This window comes from Mus caroli, unplaced genomic scaffold (genome assembly GCF_978045245.1).
Source record: "Mus caroli unplaced genomic scaffold, Mus_caroli_1 scaffold_14, whole genome shotgun sequence".
Taxonomy (NCBI): domain Eukaryota; kingdom Metazoa; phylum Chordata; class Mammalia; order Rodentia; family Muridae; genus Mus; species Mus caroli.
In genome coordinates this window covers 50,059,294-50,080,841 of record NW_028227269.1, presented here as the reverse complement: position 1 = coordinate 50,080,841, position 21,548 = coordinate 50,059,294, and the positions used below count along the sequence as shown (strand labels likewise).

Below are 21,548 nucleotides of genomic sequence, written 5' to 3'. Positions count from 1 at the left end.
CAGCCTCCCCGCCCGGCGCTCTGCCGACCCTTCTCCTGCCCCCGCCCGGCTGGCGATGGACGCGGCGTCTCCCCGCTGCCGCCGACGGCCCCGCGCGGACCTGGCTCTGAACCGCAGGGCCTGAGGAGCCGCGTGCTGGGGTCGGGACCCGCGCTGGCTGCCGCCGCTCGGGGGAGCCTCTCGCTTCCTTGTCACCGGGTCCCCGCGGAGGAAGGGGAGGGACGAGACACGGCTTTTCCTGTGCCGCCTGCCTGGCTCGACCTGCGCGGCCTGCGGTTTCCTAGGAACTCGAGGGCCGCGGCCGGGCCAGGCTCTGCCCGCGGCCTGCTTGGAGCTGGACCGGAGCTGTTTGGTACGGCGAGGCAGGGTAAGAGCCTGCGGTCAGGGTAGGCGGGGGCGCTAGGCGCTGTCGGCAGGCTGGGCCTGCGCGAGGATCCGGGCCGCCGAGTCAAGCGGCGGGCGCGGAGCTGGACCCCGGCGCGGTGAGGTCGGTCTTCCGCCGTCGCCTCTGCGTCTCGGGCCCTTTGTTCCCCCTCTCCGGGCCTTACGGGGCTTGGCTTGTTGGCTCCGGAGCTCCGGCTACGCTCTCCTTGTCCTTGGTAAGGCTCAGCCGCCCGGCGGGGACCGGGGACGTCCCGCTGGGCCTCCGAGTTCCGGGAGACCCGCACCCCGGCCGCTCGGCGGCTTCCTCTTGAGCTCGCAGGTTTGCTGCTTTTCTAGAACTTCGCCCTCCGCCCGGAGGCAGGTAGCTAACTTAGCCAGGTCGGCTGTCAGCGTCGCGGCTCCGGCCTTGATCAGGCCGAGGACGATGGGGCAGCCCCGCCGGGCGCGGCCGAGGGGTGCCCACCGCGATCCGCCTCTAGGTTCCCACACCGGCAGGTGGATTGCGTGGGACCCAGCGCTGTCCTTTGGTCGGGCACCTAGGAGCTTTTGTAAATGACTTGCCTGCCTAGACTACTTCTCGAAAAATTTTTACATAAAAACTAACTGTGCCATCCTATGGGAGAAAGAATGTCTGTCTGTCTGTCTGTCTGTCGGGGGGGGGCGGGTAACCTGTTAGTTGTATTTACTTTAGCATCAAAACAAAACAAAAAAAAAAACTTTTAAGAACCTTTGCAGCCGGGCGTGGTGGCGCACGCCTTTAATCCCAGCACTCGGGAGGCAGAGGCAGGCGGATTTCTGAGTTCGAGGCCAGCCTGGTCTACAAAGTGAGTGCCAGGACAGCCAGGGCTACACAGAGAAACCCTGTCTCGAAAAACCAAAAAAAAAAAAAAAAGAACCTTTGCCTAGATTGCCAAAAGTTCTTATCACTACCTCCGCATAGGTAGATTTCATATCTAATTACTGTTTGTATTTGGGCATATTTTAGGAGTAAGTTTGAGAATTCAAAACTTGTGAGAAGGGAAATTCAATCCGAAGAAGAATTGGATTGGAAAGTGGTCTTTAAAACCACTGGATCTGACCCGTATCTGAAGCCCCGATTTTTGGTAGAGTTTGGGGGCAGGTTGCAGGGAGAAGTTGACTGGTAAAAGAACTTTTTTGTACATGTTTTTTGCCTTTTGGCACAGACGTTGGTGATAACAGACAGTACTGGGATCCAAAACTTGTTTCATAGTGTTTGACCAAGACAGCTCTGGTTTCTAGTTAACTAGCAACCTAATCGGCATATATTCATCCCAGTGTTAAACTGTTTTGCTGTTTTGCGTTTAGTGTTTCTGCATTAAACCCAGGAAGTAGACTGCTGCATATGTAGCATGTACTTTTTGAAGTAATACTTTGCAGTTTGGAAAGTTTTTTTGTTTTTGGTTTTTCGAAACAGTTTCTCTGCATAGCCCTGGCTGTCCTGGCACTCACTTTGTAGACCAGGCTGGCCTTGAACTCAGAAATCTGCCTGCCTCTGCCTCCCTAGTGCTGGGATTAAAGGCATGCGCCACCACGCCCGGCTGGAAAGTTTTTTTTAAAAGCATGTATATTTGCTTATTTTGTGTGTGTGCACGTATGTGTGCATATCACAGTGCAATATGGAAATCGGAGAATAGCTCTGTATGTATATACATATACATATACATATACATATACATATACATATACATATACATATACATATGTGTGTGTGTGTGTGTGTGTGTGTGTGTGTCTTGAGGACCTGAGAACCTTACAGAAACTTGGTTCAAGGTTCAAGCAGATGTACAAGAAAAAAGTCTACACAGGCTGATCAGTTCTGAACAAATGTTTGAAAAACCCATTTCCCTTTTTCAATTTAGGCAAAGGGGCATTTTAAAGACCATGGCAGATGTGGATCCTGATACGTTGCTGGAATGGCTGCAGATGGGACAGGGGGATGAGAGGGACATGCAGCTAATAGCCCTGGAACAGCTCTGCATGCTGCTTTTGATGTCTGACAATGTGGATCGCTGTTTTGAAACGTAAGTGCATTCCTGCATCACCTTCCTCTGGGCCCACTGTGCTGACATCTGTTTCCAGCTATTTGCTGACTTCAGTTTGTGTGAAAACTTTGCTAGGGAACTTAAAATATCCCTTTAGACATTTCTGCCGTTGTCTGTGGTTAATGGAACCCTAGTAATGATAATCGTGATTATGTAAATACATATTTGTTCAATGAGTGTGGATTAGAAATACTAATACTAACCATAGCTTGGTTGAGTCATTTATGAACCATCTCATAAATTAAAAAGATTATAAATGTTTATCTTCTTTAAAGCTGTTTTTGTGTATGACTTGGAGAATAAGGTCAGAACTACCTGTTTCTTTGGTTTTCATGTGTCATTGCTTTTGTTAAAATAACTTCGGTTAATAAATTTTATTTTGGATGATATTTTCAATACTTTTTGAAGTACAGAAGCTTTGAAGTTGTGTGTGTGTGCGTGTGTGTGTGTGTGTGTGTGTGTGTGTGTGTGTGTACATGTACACTTTCGTGTATGGTATGGTGTGCATGTGGAAGTCAGAGGACAACTTTTTGGGAGTTGATCTCTCATTAGCATGTGGGTCCCAGGATTAAACTCAGGTTCTCAGGCTTTGTGGTAAGTACTTTTACCAGCTGAGCCATCTCACTACTCAAATTTGGAGAGTTTTAAACAGTTGTATCAGAGATGATACTAGAAAGTTTGCATAAAAATATAAAAGACATTACTCTGCTAGCTAGGCCACTTGGGCCATGATTTCCCTCTTGTGTGATTCTGGTTCAGTAAAGGAATAAACATTTTTCTGAGTTCATCTGAGTTGTGAATTCCAATAAGTCATTAAAACCTTTTATATGTACTTTAATGCTATTTAAAGGTAATTAAAAATATTTGTGATATTGGCTTAAAGCTTGGTATAATTAATGCCTTTGAGGTGGAAATAGGCTATATTACTTGCTAAATCTATATTGTTTTTTCTTTTTTTTTAAACTTTGTTATTTATTTACTTATTTATTTATTTTTAAAGATTTATTTATTTATTATATGTAAGTACACTGTAGCTGTTTTCAGACACTCCAGAAGAGGGAGTCAGATCTCGTTACGGATGGTTGTGAACCACCATGTGGTTGCTGGGATTTGAACTCCAGACCTTCGGAATAGCAGTCGGATGCTCTTACCCACTGAGCCATCTCACCAGCCCTATATTGTTTTTTCAAAGTGTTCTCTCTTTTGATTTTTTTTTTTTTTTTTTTTTGGTTTTTTCGAGACAGGGTTTCTCTGTGTAGCCCTGGCTGTCCTGGCACTCACTTTGTAGACCAGGCTGGCCTCGAACTCAGAAATCCGCCTGCCTCTGCCTCCCGAGTGCTGGGATTAAAGGCGTGCGCCACCACGCCCGGCTCCCTCTTTTGATTTTTAAGTAGTAGTTTATACTTTTGTTAAAAAAATATTATTTTAGCTGGATATGGCTCATGCTTTTAATCTCAGCACTTGAGAGGAGAGGTGACGGTAGGAGCAGGAGTTAAAGGCCATCCTTGGCTACATAGTGTCCAGGCCAGCCTGAGCTGTAGGAGACTCTGTCTCCAAAAAAAAAAAAAAGAAAGAAAAAGTCAAAGTAAGGGTGTCTATGGAGGGGGCTCCCTGGATAAAGGATGTCACCACGAGTGCGAGTGGAGGGCCGAGGACCTGGGTTGTAGAAGGAGAGAACCAGCTCTGGTAACCTCTAACATCTCTAGCATCTTCGAGTACACAGGGTTGATAAAAGTTCTTATAAATAAACATCCATATCCCGGTGCTTTGTTGATTCCTTTTTATCAGTAGATTTCTTTTTTTTTTTAAAGATTTATTTTATGTCTATGAGTATACATAAAGAACTTTTTTTTTTTTTTTTTTTTAAATTTATTATATGTAAGTGCACTGTAGCTGTCTTCAGACACTCCAGAAGAGGGCGCCAGATCTCGTTGCGGATGGTTGTGAGCCACCATGTGGTTGCTGGGATTTGAACTCTGGACCTTCGGAAGAGCAGTCGGGTGCTCTTACCCACTGAGCCATCTCACCAGCCCCATAAAGAACTTTTTAAAAGGAAATTTTAACAATGTAAAATTGGTTCTTATGAAAAATTCTACAACTAAACAAAACAGCTATGTTACATTTTCTACTTCCCCTTCCATTCCTTTTTCATATTTCTTTTTTTTTTTTTTTTTTTTTAATATTTATTTATTTATTATATGTAAGTACACTGTAGCTGTCTTTAGACACTCCAGAAGAGGGCGCCAGATCTCGTTACGGATGGTTGTGAGCCACCATGTGGTTGCTGGGATTTGAACTCTGGACCTTCGGAAGAGCAGTCGGGTGCTCTTACCCACTGAGCCATCTCGCCAGCCCCCCCTTTTTCATATTTCATGTGATGAAATTTTAAAAGAAAAAGAAATTAAAGTGATTTCAGATATGATGTACTATGTAAAGGAATAAGGTTTTTTTTTTTTTTTAAATTTTAAAGATGTATTTTTATTTATCTGAGTTCTGTCTGCATGTGCACCATGTGTGCAGGTGCCCTTGGAGGCCAGAAGAGGGCATCATCAGGTTCCCTGGACCTGTAGTTAGGACTACCGTGAGCTGCCAGGTGCTGTTGGAAACTGAATCTGAGTGCTCTCCAAGAGCTCTTATTCACTGAGCCATCTCTCCAGCCCCAGGATACTGTCAGTTAGACGGGTTAGTCCTGTTTCATGTGACGTAGCAGCTATGTATTCAAAGTGCACATCTGTTTAGGTTTTGTGACCTTTTCTAACTATCCCTCTTATTAACCTTTGCTTTTCTGTTTATTTTTATTTTGTTTAAAATTTTTCTAAAATTTACATATCGTATGTTGTGATGCATGAGTGTGTGCTTGCCTTTATGTAGTGGTGCGTGTGGAGGTCAAAGGATAACTTACAGGACCTGGCTCTGTCATCACTCTGCTCGGGGGGATCGCTCCTAGGGAATTAGACTTTACCACCTGCTGCCTCTGCTTCCCCCTTAAATCTTGTTTTCAGTACTCCATAGCCTTATGTTTTTTCTACAAGAAGTTATTTTGTTAGGCTGTGTAGTAGCACTTGGCTTTAATATCAACACGTGGGAGGCAGAGGCAGGCGGATCTCTGAGTTCAAGGTTAGCCTGGACTCCAGAGTTCTAGGACAGCCAGGGTACACAGAGAAAACCTTGTCTTGAACCTCCCCACCTCCATAAACACAAGGTGGTTATCTTGTTATTTTCGACTTGACATTATGGTCCTAGGTTCAAGTTCTTTTTATTAAAGATTTATTTTTACTATATGTGTATGAGTGTTTTGCTTGTATGTGTGGACATGTGGCTTGACATGGTGCCAGATCCCCTGCAACTGGAGCTGGCAGTGTGGGTGCTGGGGACCAGATTTGGGTCCTCTGCAAGAGCAGCAAGTGCTTTTAACCACTGAGCAATTTCTTTAGCCCCTAGGTTCAACTTCTTTTTTTTTTTTCTTTTTTTTTTTTTGGTTTTTCGAAACAGGGTTTCTCTGTATAGCCCTGGCTGTCCTGGAACTCACTTTGTAGACCAGGCTGGCCTCGAACTCAGAAATCCGCCTGCCTCTGCCTCCCGAGTGCTGGGATCAAAGGCGTGCGCCACCACGCCCGGCTAGGTTCAACTTCTTGTGGTCTGCTTGTCTACTTAGCTTCGAGAGCCTTAGTTTGTTCCTCTGTAAAATGACTATTATCTTATATCAGTGGATTTCTTGTGGGGAGTAATGGAGAGATATACGTGAAAAAAAGGTTTCAAGTAAAGAAGTGTTATAATACTTAATTTTGAATTATATTTTGGTACTTTTATTTTCTGAAACTAATTTGGGAGGTTTTCTCTCTTGTTTTTAGACAGGTTCTCATGTAACCTGGGCTGGCCTGAAATTTGCTATCTAGCTAAGATGGCATTGGATTCTCTTGCCTTCACCTCTCAAGCATGTGCCACCATGCTGGCACCGCTCTCTTTTGTTTGTTTTTAGAGACGGGGTATCACTCTATAATCCAGTCTGGCCTAGAGCTCACAATGTAATGCAGGCTGACTTCCAGCTCAAGGGGAACTTCTGAGCGCTGCTATTCAAGTTGTGTATCACATCTGTCTTTCCTTCCTCCTCAGCTTCCTCAGTGTTGGAATTTCAGGCAGGAATCCCCTATTTTAAAATCTTATTTATTTATTTATTTATTTAAAAATCTTATTTATTTATTTATTTTTGATTTTTCGAGACAGGGTTTCTCTGTGTAGCCCTGGCTGTCCTGGAACTCACTCTGTAGACCAGGCTGGCCTCGAACTCAGAAATCTGCCTGCCTCTGCCTCTCAGGTGCTGGGATCAAAGGCGTGCGCCACCACTGCCCAGCTTAAAATCTTTTAAAGTCAACAAATAAGTCAAATGAAGTACAAGTTGTATATATTTTGAATATACCACAGGAAATCTTCTAGTTGGATTTTATAAGGTTAATAGTTTAGGTTATGTCTAACAAATCATATGTTCATGTATTTGATACATTTTGCTTGATTTGTTTGTATTGGTTTTGTATTGTCTCTGTATTGAAAGTGTGCCTCTGTTTACTTAGGAAGGGCCCATGTGCCTTTGAAATGGTCTACAGCTGAGTTCAGAATCCTGTCTTCACTGTTGAGTAGTCATGCTTTAAGCCTGACTCCTAATCCTTGTTGAGTTTTTATGAAAATCAAGTGAGATTTATTCCTATAAAATGCTCTCAGGTGCGTCTTGCACAATAGTTGAATGATTTCCCCCGTGGAATTGTTCCTGAATTTCCCCGGGGTGTTTTGAGTGTCCTTTGGAGTGATAGAGGGAAGATGCTTTTTGTGATGCTGCGCTGCTTCTGAACACTGCCTGAGTTTACTGAGGCAGGAGAAGGATAAGCTGGAGGCCCCTTGGTAGTTATCATTAGCCTCTCAGACATTAGATAATGGGTGGCTTTTGAGAAAAGGATGTTGTTGAGTTTGCTGTCTCACATCTATAATTCCAGTGTTTGGGAAACTGAGGCAGGAGGATTATAATGATTTTTTAGGCAGCCTGAGGAACAGACAGAAACCCTGTCTCAAAAGACAAACAAAAAAGGAATGGACTTGATTAAGGGGCAGTTGAGATGATGGGAGGACAGGACTTTTGGGAAGAAGCCGTGTATCCGGCAGGGGAGGTGCAGGAGCACTTGGCCTTGTGGAGTAGTGACTGGATTGGTGAGTCTTTTGTGTATGATGCACAGGCTTTGGATTCTGTCATACAAGAGTATCGGTAGGGCATTGGAATACTGCCAATGAGAGTTATGACGGTCTTTTATAGTATTTCTTTCTGTGCTTCTGGGATTAAGTTCACCTACCCAGTCTTTAAATTTGTCTTTTAAAATGATTACTTAAATCAGGTATGGCAGAATATACCTGTAAGCTAACACTCTAGAGGCCAAGGCAAGACCTTGTCTCAAAACAAAACAAAACAAAACAAAACAAAAACAAAACCAAAAAAACCAACAAAAAACCAGGCCATAGGCTAGGGGTTGAACTCAGTCATAGCACATTTGCAGGGGCCAGGCTTAGCGTTCTGTCTCCAGCACTGTGAAAGGCTCCGCTGCTAAAGGCTGGAGGCCTTGGTTTGATCCCGGGAACTCACTGCAAGAGGAAACTAACTCCTGCAGATTGTTCTTTGACTTCCACATATGCACACATACCACACACATAAGTAAATAAATGTACTTAAATATGAAACAATCCATAATGCAACAGAGTACATGGAGAAGCAAATAGGATAATAATTTTCTTCTATTCGGCAGACTTTAGAGTGTTATAAAGGTGTTAATGACTGCCTTACCTGCCCTCTTCTGTCAAATGTGTCATTTGGTTGTTTTTGTTTTAACTTTATTTTTACAAGCTATGGTTAAGTTAACATATAAGAAGCCTATCTTATTATTTTCAATTTTATTTAATGAAGCAGAGTTGAGGTGCTTTTTCTAATTTTTAAAAATGACTTATTTATTTTTATGTGCATTGGTATTTTGCCAATGTATGTATGCCAGTGTGAGGATGTCAGGTCCCCTGAAGCTGGAGTTACAGACAGTTATGAGCTGTCATGTGGATGAATCTGGGTCCTCTGGAAGAACAGATAGTGCTCTTAACCAATAAGCCATCTTTCCAGACCCACCTTTTTCCTAGTTTTTTTTTTTTTTTTTTAAAGATTTATTTATTTATTATATGTAAGTACACTGTAGCTGTCTTCAGACACTCCAGAAGAGGGCGCCAGATCTCGTTACAGATGGTTGTGAGCCACCATGTGGTTACTGGGATTTGAACTCTGGACCTTCGGAAGAGCAGTCGGGTGCTCTTACCCACTGAGCCATCTCACCAGCCCCCCCTTTTTTTTTTAAGCTTAAAAAAAAAAAGAAGAATAAAAAGGGGGCTGGAGAGCTGGCTCAGTGGTTAAGAGCACTAACTGCGCTTGCAGAGGTCCTGAGCTCAATTCCCAGAAACCACATGGTGGCTTACAACCATCTGTCATGGGATCTGATGCCCTCTTCTGGTGACAAACAACTGATGGTGACAGTCTACTCATATAAATAAATAAGTCTTTAAAAAAGAGAAAAAAATTTTTTTATCCATTTATTTTACATCCCACTCACTGCCCCCATCACCCTCTCCCACAATCCTTTCTCCCATCCCCCCTCCTTCTCTGAGCAGGTGGGGGCCCCCTTGGGTATCCCACACCCTCTCATGTGAAGTCTCTGTGAGGCTGGGCACATCCTTTCCCCCTGAGGCCAGACAAGGCAGCCCAGCTAGAACATATTCCATAGACAGGCAACAGCTTTTGGGATAGCCCCTCCTCCTCCAGGTCCAGCCTGTGTATGTTCTTTGGTTGGTCTTTCAGTCTCTGAGAGCCCCAAGGGTCCAGGTTAGTTGACTCTAGAGTTCCTATCCCCTTTGGAGCCTTTAATCCTTCCCACTATTCTATAAGAGTCCCCAAGCTCCATCCACTGCTTGGCTGTGGGTGTCTCCATCTGTCTGAATCAGCTGCTGGGTGGAGCCTCTCAGAGGACAGAGTGTCATTAATAGTGTCATGGATTGGTGCTTACCCAGGGTGTGGTTTGGCCTGTTATTGGTTGGCTGTTCCTTCCTCCGTTCCTGCATTTCTTGTAGATAGGCTAAAGTTTGGGCTGAATGTTTTGTGGGTGGGTTGGTGTGTCTGTACTCCATTGAGGTTCCTGCCTAGCTACAGGAGGTGGCCATATCTCCAATGCTATGAGTGCAGTTAAGGACACCTTTTTTTTTTTTTTTTCCTGAAACAGGGTCTTACTATGTAGTCCTACCTGGAACTCACTACGTACCAGGCTAGCCTCCAACTCGGGAAAGGTCTGTCTGCTCTGCCTCCTGAGTAATGAGATTAAAGGTGTGTGCCATCATACCTGGCCTAAAGACTTAAAATAGCAATTTAAGCATGAGGGTTAGCAGAAGAAGGCATTTGTGAGGATACACCTAGAGCTTGGAAATAGACTTCTCAAAGAGAGTTAGAGTTTGTTAAGAAGACATCTGTGGGTGTGTGGGTACTTGTAGAGGCCCTCGGGAGCCATCCACATTTTAAATTTAAGCTTTATAATTGGGAGTAGGTATAGATGCCTGCACTTGCCATGGCGTGAACTTACCAGTCAGAGGACAGGTTTGTAGAGGTGGTTTCCTCCTGGCTTTTATGGGTTCCCGGGATTAAACCCAGGTCATCAGGTGTGAGACAAGCACCTTTACCAAATGAGCCTCTCACCAGTCCCACCCATTCTGTTTTGAGACAAGTTCTCCCAGTGGAACTGGAGGCCTGCCAGTTAGACGAGGCTGGCTCACCTCAAGCTACCCATGTCTCTACCTTAACAGTCCTGGGAATATAAACCTGTGACACCCTGCCCAGCTTTTGTTTATTTTTCTTTTCTTTTTTTTTTTTTTTTGTTTTTTGTTTTTTTGAGACAGGGTTTCTCTGTATAGCCCTGGCTGTCCTGGAACTCACTCTGTAGACCAGGCTGGCCTCGAACTCAGAAATCCGCCTGCCTCTGCCTCCCGAGTGCTGGGATCAAAGGCGTGCGCCACCACGCCCGGCTATTTTTCTTTTTTAGTTAAGAAAACTTACATTTTATTTGTGTGCTCATGCGTGCATGTGTCTGCATTGTGAATGCACATGTCAGAGTAGCTTTCTGGAATTGTTTCTGATCCACCACATGGGACTCAGGAGTCAAACTCGGATTCTCAGGCCATTTTGAAATGTGTCTTTATAGATATGAGTGTCTGAATGTGGGTGTATGGGTACGTGTGCACGTGCTCTCAGAGGTCCCCAGAGCAGGAGTTACAGACCGTTGAAAGCTGTCTGATATGACAGAGGAACCAAACTCAGGTCCTACAAGAGAAGGAAATGTCCTTAGCCATTGAGTCATTTCTCTAGCCCTTAACAGACATTTCAACACATTTTAAGCATGGATGTTCTAGAAAAGAATAAAACATACATCGTGGTGGAAGTGGCACACACCTTTGATCCCATCACTTGGGAAGCAGAGTTCAAGGCCAGCCTGGTCTATAGAGTGAGGTCCAAGACAGCCATGACTACACAGTGAGACAGGGTTTCTGTCTCAGGAAGAAAACAAAGTAAGACATAGTAAGTGTGGGAAGCTCATGCTGGAGAGTTGCCAAGCTATTGTGAAATACACTGTAAGTACATTTCTCAGTCCCCAGACTCATGTGAGTATAGCTGGGATCAGAGGTGTGCATGGCCATGCCTGGCTTCTGTAGAGCTGAAGATTGGACTCAGGGCTTTGTGCCTTCCAGGCAGGCGCCCTACCAACTCAGCTATGGCTCCAAAAAACATGGTATATGAAGAGAGAGTCTTACACTGATTAGTTAGGCTGGCCATGAATTTACTCTAGCCTAGGCAGGCCTTGAACTTGGTGATCCTTCTGCATTAGCCTCCCAGAGCAGGGATCACAGACTTGAACAATCAGACTTGCTTGATGTGTCTTATACATAGTTAAGTGAATGACTCCTCTATTTTTAACTTTATAAAATCTTCCATTGGTCATGTGGAAATACTTTCTACTGGGTTGCACAGATATTTTAAATGTTATTCTTTGCTTATATGGAGGTGCTTTGTGCTTATTTAAGATTTTCTGTTTAAAATATTTAAAAAATTATATCTGAAGGTTTCAGATTTAGTAAAATTAATAATTTTGTTACTTCATCATAGTTCTTTGAGATTGGCCTTCATTTCCATGTTAGTTCCTACAGTGAAGGATACCGTTACTAGTGTTAACTGTAGTTTAGCTGCTGGCTTCATCAGGGTAAAGCACTGGCAGGTGTTTGTTTTAGAGACAGGTGCTCACTGTGTAGCCGTGGCTAGCCTGGAACTAACTGTAAATCAAGCTGAATTTACAGTGGTGTACATGCCTTCCTCTCAAGTGCTGGGGTTAAAGGTTCCACCAGTTCCAGCAGTTTTATCCTGCCTTGCTCCGACGTTATTAGTGCATTGTCTGCACAGAAACCGTGATTCAGGAAGAGAAAGCACGGTTTCCTTGAGCCTGGTGAGGTCAAGTAGAGCGAAGATTGTAAGGTGTTCTTTGTATTTCAGCATCATTCCCAAGTGTCCTGGCGATGAGGGCAGATTTGGATGAACTGAGGAGTCACTGGGAAATGAAGATGTGGAGATAAAATTTATGGAAAGCTTCTTTGAGTTTTAAGGGGAAAGGAGTTAGGTCAGAGGATAAATAATCCATAGTGCGAATTGGCTTTTGTCTAGGCAGTACTGCCGCTTTCAGTTCTAGGGGAAGACCTAGGGCCTTGTTTTAGGTAAGGGCTGTACACTGAGCAGCTCTAGTGCCAGCCCTGAGCTTTAACTTCTGATATTCACAGTGAGAGACACCTGGGGCTCTTACTAAACCGAGTATTCTGATTAAGTTGTTGATATTCTCTGTGTGTGTGTGTGTGTGTTTGTGTGTATGTGAGTGTTTTGCCTGCATGTATGTCGTGCACCATGTGTGTGTCTGGTGTTCTTAGTGGCCAGAGAGAACATGGATTCCCTGTAACTGAATGTATATACACGTATGAGTCACCACATGGGTGTTAGGAATCAAACCTGGGTCCTCTAGAAGCAACAAGGGCTTTCAACCTCTGAACCATCCATCTCTCCAGGCCTGGTCTATATTCCTAATACACGTCTAGGTAATGCAAAGACAGTTCACCAGAAAATTCCACATCCCTGCAATCCCAGCATGTGAGAGGCTGAGGCAAGAGGATCACCAAGAGTTTGAGGCCAGCCAGGGCTATGCACAAACAAACAAACAACAAACACAAAAACTACTGGGTGGCAATCTCAGATGTACTGGTTAAAGATAGTTAGAGAAAAAGGTAAACTAGGTTTAATGGTGAGATGGTGAACCCATTTTAGTCTGACCTGTATTTTCTCTTTGAGGTAGGGGGTTAAAAGAATTGTTTATATCTAGGATTGGTATGGGGAAATGAACATTGATGTAGTAACTAGTGGCTTCCTGACCAGTGAGCCCTCTCTAAGCCAACCAGATTTACAGACTTAAAATACTTAAAATTATTGGCCTTTAGAGAATCTTTCTTTCTTTTTTTAAGTTAGTAGGTCAATTTAAAGACTACTTTTGTAGTCTCGTGTGTGCGACTACTGTTTAATATATTCACTATGAATTTTTCACTGGATTATGAACTTACATACAAATAGTTAAATGTAGACATTCTTTTTTTTTGTTTTGTTTTGTTTTGTTTTTGTTTTTGTTTTTTCGAGACAGGGTTTCTCTGTATAGCACTGGCTGTCCTGGAACTCACTTTATAGACCAGGCTGGCCTCGAACTCAGAAATCCGCCTGCCTCTGTCTCCCGAGTGCTGGGATTAAAGGCGTGCGCCACCACTTCTTTCTTACTTTGAACAAAAATCACTTCAAATGGTTACCAATCAGAAGGCCTGAAATTCTGAGGCTAATAACAATGGTGTTCAGCTGTTTGACATTGTAACGTGACTTTGTGATCTATAAATGAATGCATTGAGCCACATTTATAACTGCCCTAGCTGCATCAGGCCACAGGGTGGAGATACTTGTAATTATTGGTAGGCCAGTTAAAGGTATAGGCAAGAACTTTCTGAAAAAGACTCAAATAGCTCAGGAAATAATTTCAAGAAATGGAATTGTATAAAAGTAAACTGCTGTACAGCAAAGGAATTGTTCACCACGGTAAAGAGACAGCCTAGAGAATGGGAGAAATTCTTTTAAATTATAAGTATTTGGAACATAGAGAGGACTCACAGCCAGGCATGGTGGCATATTCCTATAATCCCAGTATTTGGGAGATGGAAATAGTAGGGTCAGGAAGTCAATGTCATCCTTGGCTGCATTGGTGATGTGAGGCCATCCTGAACTGTATAGGAAACCCTGTTTCAAACAATACTAACCAAGCAAACATAAAAACCCAACTGTCTAGCCAATAAGTGGACAGAAGAATTAGGCATGGTAAGCTGCTCCTGTAATGCCAACATTTGGGAGGCTAAGACAGGAAGATCTTGAACTCAAGGCCAGCTTGTTTGACCCTGTCTCCAAAAACCCAACCAAAACAAGGAAACAGGGTTGGAGGACTATTTCTCCATTTAGTGTAGAGCTGCCGCAGTCAAGAAAGTAAAGTTGAAAGAAAGAAAGTAAAGTTGATGGCAGTAAGACAAACAAGTAGATCATTGGGACAGAAAATAGTTGAGAGACAGACTCCTGCATGCATGAGTAACTTTTTATTTCCTGGAACAGAGTGTTTATGTACCACTGGGTAGCCTGGAACGTGCTATAGCTAAGGATAACTTTGAGTTCCGGATCTTCCTCTCTCTACCTCTGATTGCTGGGACTACAGGGTGCTGCCACTGCATTAGCTCTGGAGAACTTATTTCTGACAAATGAACCAAAGACAGTTGAGTGGGAAAAGGATAATCACAAATATATACCCACCCCACTCACCCAGTATTGAGAATGAAACCCAGGGCCTTGCACATATTCAGCACTCCATCACTGAAGTGTACCACCAGCCTAAGGTTTTTTCCCATGGGACTGAGACATTACGCTGGGCAGTGGTATGTCTTTAATCCCAGCACTCAAGAGGCAGAAGATCTCTGTGAATTCAAGGCCAGCCTGATTCTGGGACAGGGCTACACAGAGAAATCCTGTCTCAACAAACAAACAAATGTAAATAAAATTCACATCATACAATATATAAAAATAAATGCAAAATTATAGACAAATATATTAACACAAAAGCACTAAGACTAAAAGAACAGGTAAGATAACTTTGTGCTGTTGGGTTAATCAGCAACTATTACGGGTAACTAACAAGCACAGCCCATAAAAGAATAAATTCACATGTCTGAGTGTTTCACTGGTAACTGAGTTTCTTTAAAAAGATTTTGTTGGTGCTAGAGAGATGGCTCAGCTGTTAAGAGCACTGACTGCTCTTCCAAAGGTCCTGAGTTCAAATCCCAGCAACCACATGGTGACTCACAACCACCCATAATGAGATCTGACGCCCTCTTCTGGTGTGTCTGTAGACAGCTACAGTGTACTTACATATAATAATAAATAACTCTTTAAAAAAAAAAAGATTTTTGTTTTTTTTTTTTTTGTTTTTTGAGACAAGGTTCCTGGCTGTCTTGGAACTCACTCTGTAGACCAGGCTGGCCTAGAACTCAAGAGATCCTCCTGCCTCTGCCTTCTGGATGCTTTGTGGAATCAAAGGCATGCACCACTGCCTGGCTCACGGTTTCTTTTCACCAGAAAAGGGCATTAGATCCCATTACAGATAGTTGTGAGCCACTATGTGGTTGCTGGGAATTGAACTCAGGACCTCTGAAAGAGCAGTCAGTGCTCTTAACTGCTGAGCCATCTCTCCCCCCTGGCTCACTTTTTCAAGTGTGTGTGTGTGTGTGTGTGTGTGTGTGTGTGTGATTCTTTCCTTTTATGTCGGGGCCCAAGGATTGACCTCAGATTGTCAGGCTTGGCATTTACCTGGTGAACCATTTCTCATTCCCATTTTAGTTTTATTTATTTATATGTGCATGTACATATGTGCACCATGTGTGTTCCTGGCACCCAGGGAGGCCTGAAGAGGGTACCAGATCATCTCTGGAAACTGGAATTACAGATGGTTTTGAATTGATTGAACATAGGAATTGAACCTTGAGCTTCAAATGCTCTTAACATTTGTCTAGCCTCCCAGGGATTCCTTTGTTAGTTCTTTTCTCTCTTCCCCCATCTTTCAGCTCCCAGGAGCTCTTTTGGATTTTTGGTTTTTCGAGACACGGTTTCTCTGTATAACCTTGGCTGTCCTGGAACTCACTCTGTAGACCAGGCTGGCCTCGAACTCAGAAATCCGCCTGCCTTTGCCTCCCAAGTGCTGGGATTAAAGGTGTGCACCACCACCACCACCTGGCACCCCAGGAGCTCTTTTAATTAGTCTTAGAAAGCTAAGTCTGAGTTTTTTTGCCATGTTTTGCCCCACCCTCCATTCCATTATCTTGGCTAGTATTGGCTTTGTTTTTATACTTGGACTACCCTCAGGATGAAAGTGGTGAGAAAATGGGTGTGGAGAGGTAACAAGAACACCTGATAACAGGATTTTTCTCAGGCTCTGGATCACGGGAGCCTTGTTCTGAGGTCCCAGGGGTTTTCAAGCATGTGCTGGAGCCAGCTCTGGGGCCAGATTAGGAGGGAAAGCCCCCGAGGAATTGTCCCACATTTCCCCTTTCTTCTCAGTTTCTGTTGTGTGCTTCTGCCACACAGTTTTGGTATGTGGCTTTGCTACGGTTTGTTAGTTCTCTATAGCTATGACAAAATTCTTGAGAACAACTTAAAAGGAAAGATTCCTTTCAGTTTATGGTTTTAAGTGTTTCAGTATGTATTCATTTGGCTTTAGGGTGTGTGGTAGGGATTCTGGAGTAGAGCAAAAGTATTCACCATGTGACAGTCTAGAAGCTAGAAGGAAAGGACTGGAGCCCTTATATCCTGCTATTGCCTGCCAGGGATGACCTAGTTTTCTCTACTAAGCCTTACTTCCCAGAGACTACTTACTATTGACACAGCTCTGCAGTCTGCTTTGAATACTTGAATGTCTGGGGGACATTCAGCTCTAAGCTATAGGTGTGAGAGAAGAGAAAGGGGAGGAAGAGATGGCTCAGTGGTTAGGAATGTGTACTGCTCTTGCAAGGAACAGAGTTTGGTCCTGACTCAGTTCCCAGTTCCCACACTGGGTGACTCAATACTATGTGTAAATCTAGCCCGATGGCATATATACACACTAAATTATTTTTAAAGAAAGAAAAGAAAGGTACCTTTGTGTGTTACTATTTATGTTCTGACCTCTATTCTAGTCTGTCTGCTGTTGGATACTGTTTCAGAGTCTTTGAGTAGGTAATTTTTGTGGATATGAAGGCTCTTACACTGTTGATAGTGACCAACGTTTAAATTAGTTTTTTGTAACTGATAGGTACTCTTTGACTTAAGATGGGATTGTAGCTTAGTAAATCTCTTCTTAGTTGAAAATAACATCAGATAGAAATACATTTAACACATCTAAACTTACTGGAAATAATAGGTCAGCAAAGAGATTGTTGGGAATGTGAATTTTTTGATGTTGAACAAATAAACAGGTGAACATATTGAAAGTAACTCAGCAAGGCAGTCTATTTGCAAAAAGGGTATGCTAAACCCATACCAGCTAGCAAGTATGTGTGGCCAAAATGGCCTTTATTTTTTATTCCTAACTTAGGTGACAATTGTCTCATTCTGTTGGTGGCAGCTTACTTTGCATTATGATGTAATTGGTAAATTGTCCCAAAAGCAGATCTCATGTTGGGCTAACTTAACTACCTTTGCTAGAAAGGATCCCCTGTATGGTGTGGGTTGTTTACCCTCGTGATCTTGTGGCTGCCTGGGAGCTAATGTGGCAGGCTGCCTCTGCAGATCATGAGAGGATATTTGTAGCCCAGGAAAAGGTCAGCATTCAAACTTGCTTTAGGCTTTCTTCTGAATATGTATTGCTTTCATACCATTGTGGTCATAGTGTTTTGTTTCTTTTTTTTTTTTTTTTTTTTTTAGATTTATTTATTTATTATATGTAAGTACACTGTAGCTGTCTTCAGACACTCCAGAAGAGGGCACCAGATCTCGTTACAGATGGTTGTGAGCCACCATGTGGTTGCTGGGAGTTGAACTCCTGACCTTCGGAAGAGCAGTCGGGTGCTCTTACCCACTGAGCCATCTCACCAGCCCCCATAGTGTTTTGTTTCTTGAGACAGTACAGTGTAGGCCAAGATAGTCTCAAACTCTGATTCTTCTGCCTCTACTTCCTGAGTGCTGGGATTACAGGTGTGTGTCTTCAATCGAGGTTTAAGTTTAAAACTTGAATATTTAGATTCTGTTCATTTCTCTATTAAAAAACCTTCATGCAAATGGAGGCCCAATGTTGATGTTGCTAATCTTTTTCAGTGGCTCTTCTCCCTCATTCTTTAAGGCAGGATCTCCCAATCAAAACCAACGCTGCCTTTTAGGCTAGTCTTTAGAGCTAGCTAGCTTCAAGGATCCAGTCTCCTCCATCCATGGCCGGGATCACAGGCTAGCCTTCATAGTCAACCAGGATTTATGTGGGTTTTGATGATCCAAACTCCAACATGTCAAACTTAACTGATGAACCATCTCCTCAGCTCTCCACAGTCCACTTTAAATAGTCTTTTGAGACAGGGTCTCTTACTAGCCACAACCTCACATGAATCCTTCTTGTTCTAGCCATTCGAATGCTGGATTTTAGGTAGTTTAGCTCCTACTACCTTTAGTGTATTTATATGATCGGTTCCCATGCGTGGTTGCCCTCTTCCTCTTGTGTCCCTCAGGTACCCTGTACCAGATAGCCTCCTTCCCTCCATGGATATCCTTCTCAGCATTAGTGCTAGGCACATTTTTATATGGATGTCTAAGAGTTGAAGTGGTCCTGTGTTAGAGTTTAAAAGAATGGAGAGAAGCAAAAAGACTGATAGGGGTCAACGGATTCCTTGGATGTGTAGTTTTGGGGAATGGGAGAAAACGAGGATGATTCTTGGGTTTAGGCTTTCTGATTAGTTGACATTAAATTGTGAGGAAAATTTGGGCCTATAGAGACATAAAGCAGGTACTGTGTCTTAGATGTACTTACATAACATATCAGTGCTAATTCTAGTGGGAGACCCTGATAGGGAGTTAGTCTGAGGTACAGATAGGCAATTTCTTAGCACTTTCAAAGAGACCTTGTTTAGATAGATAATTCAGCCTGAGCATTATGGTTACTGAACAAGCTCTTAAATATTTTTTTGTGAGCAAGCTCTTCACTTTGTGAGCCTTGTGGTATGTGGGTTAGGGTTAGGATTAGGATTAGATACAATCCACAGTAAAATAAAGAGTGAACAAAATCAGTCAAATAATAATAGGAGAGAAGGGCTGGAGAGATGATTCAGCAGTTAAGAACACTTCCAAAGGACCTGAGTTCAATTCCTAGCAACCACACGGTAGCTCACAACCATCTGCAATGGGATCTGATGCCCTCGTCTGATGTGTCTGAGGAGAGCGACAGTGTACTTACTAACATAAATGAATAAATAAATCTTAAAAAAATAATAATAGGAGAGAAGAGAATGAACTCTTGGAAAGAGATTAGAATGCATAAGCTAGAGGCAAAAATGATATGTTAAATATTTATTGCAGACAGTAGGGGAATTTTAGGTACAGTAGACATTTAACATTGATGTCATAAACTTATAGTGAGGTCAGTTTTCTTGATTAAGCAAACGTTTTTAGTTTATTTTTAGCAGTGGATTCAGACCATAGTGAATTGTGGTTGTAGTCAGGAAGTGATAGATGATATTTGAAGGACTTGTTTGTTTGTGGATGGTATTCAAGTACTAGATGACTAATAATACAGCTGAATTTTAATTACCTATCAACAACCATGGGCTTTTCTGAAATGAGGGCAAGAAATTTCCTCACCATTTTATGCAACCCAGTAAAATTTAACTAAAGAAAGAAACCTAAGGGGCTGGTGAGATGGCTCAGTGGGTAAGAGCACCCGACTGCTCTTCCGAAGGTCCAGAGTTCAAATCCCAGCAACCACATGGTGGCTCACAACCACCCGCAACGAGATCTGGCGCCCTCTTCTGGAATGTCTGAAGACAGCTACAGTGTACTTACATATAATAAATAAATAAATCTTAAAAAAAAAAAAAAAAAAAAGAAACCTAAGAAAGAAATCCATCAACCAAGGACTGAAGAGCCAGTAAGTCTTCTGCAGAGGCAGTGTGAAATCGGGAAGTCAAGCGGAGCGCGTCGGGGAGGAGTACGCATTCCTAACTTTAGGCTTTAGGCTTGTATGACTTTCACCTAACATAACTATAGTCCTTCTAGCTAGCCTGTATGAGCTGGCTCCATGGTTTAGGAGCACTAGATCTATTCCAGAGGACATTACTTCAATTCCCAACACCCACATGGCAGTTCATAACATCTATAACTCTACTTACAGGGGCTCCAACACGCTACTGGCCTCCGTGGGCATCAGGTACCAATGTGGTACGCATGGTGTACATAGACAGTCACATAAAATCAAATTAACTTTTAAAATGTTAATTGATTTTTGTGTGTTTACGTATGTGTGTGTGTGGGGGGGGCACACACATGTGGAAATCGCAGGTTGACACAGGGAGTCTTCCCAGTCATTCTACCTGTCTCAAAAATACTCCACTGATTGGCTAATCTATCTGGCCACTGAGCTCTGGGGCATCCCCTGGCCTTGTCTCTGTCTCCTTAGTGCTGGATGGGATTATAGACATATGCCACTGGATCTGCATTCACAGTCTCATGCTTCTGTGGTAAGCACTTTACCCACTGAGCCATCTCCTCAGACTCCCAACTTAGTAATTTTAAATGCATATGAATATACTCCTAATGCTTTAGTGTTGAAAAGTACAAGTACCCAGTGTGGTGCCGCACGCCTTTATCCCTAACACTTGGAACACAAAGGGAGGTGGATCTCTTGAGTTCAAGGCCAGCCTGGTGTACAGATATAGTTCCAGGACAGCTAGGGCTACACAGAGAAACCCTGTCTCAGGGGAAGAAGGGGAGGAGGCAGACACACACACACACACACACACACACACACACAGAGAGAGAGAGAGAGAGAGAGAGAGAGAGAGAGAGAGAGAGAGAGAGAGAGAGAGAGAGAGAACGTTTCTGGGTAAAAAAATCAACTATACATCAGGTGTTTTGTGTTTTCACTTAAAAATCTCATGAGCAAAAAAGCATAGATGAAGAATATCCTGGAGCCTTGGAATCTCAGCCCATGGTTAATTCCAGGCTAGCCTGGGCTACATAGTAAAACCTTGTCTCAGAAAACAAAAAGGGGAAACAAAGTATGCAAAGTAGATTTTCATTATGGTTGGCATAAAATAAACTGTGTATTATATAGAGTATCTTAGGTTTGTTTGTTCCTCAGAGATAAAGTTAATTACACTGAAAATTAGAGACTCTATGAGGTTAAAACTTCATAGACTGACCTTGAACTCAGATATCTTCTTGCCTCTGTCTCCTGGGATTAGAGGTTGTGTCTGTATTCCAGCCAGATCACACAGACCTAGAAAGTCTTTGGATGAGATCCCTTGCCAGAGCAGCCATGTTACTGGATTAAATTCTACAGGTGCTGAGTTAACTTTAATGTCTAATTTCTCCTTTATGATAACCATGTAAAGTAGGTGTTATTTATATACTGTCTTTGCTTTTCTTTTTTTTTTTTTGATTTTTAATATTTTTATTACATATTTTCCTCAATTACATTTCCAATGCTATCCCAAAAGTCCCCCATAGCGCCCCCCACTTCCCTACCCACCCATTCCCATTCTTTTGGCCCTGGCATTCCCCTATATTGGGGCATATAAAGTTTGCAAGTCCAATGGGCCTCTCTTTCCATTGATGGCCGACTAGGCCATCTTTCGATACATATGCAGCTAGAGACAAGAGCTCCGGGGTTCTGGTTAGTACATCATGTTGTTCCAACTATAGGGTTGCAG

The 21,548-nt window shown here is 43.0% G+C and overlaps 1 protein-coding gene across 8 annotated transcripts in view; it reads left to right on the top strand.

The window, feature by feature from the left end:
- The first annotated feature begins 225 nt into the window (after positions 1 to 225).
- Hectd1 (HECT domain E3 ubiquitin protein ligase 1) overlaps positions 226 to 21,548 on the top strand; it is an 88,023-nt gene continuing 66,700 nt past the window's right edge. For all 8 annotated transcript variants that reach the window (XM_085830362.1, XM_085830358.1, XM_085830361.1 and 5 more), the window contains exons 1-2: positions 226 to 367; positions 2,265 to 2,426. In XM_085830362.1, coding sequence (XP_085686488.1) covers positions 2,287 to 2,426 — 140 coding nt within the window. In that variant the 5' untranslated portion in view covers positions 226 to 367; positions 2,265 to 2,286. The remainder of the gene's footprint in view (positions 368 to 2,264; positions 2,427 to 21,548) is intronic.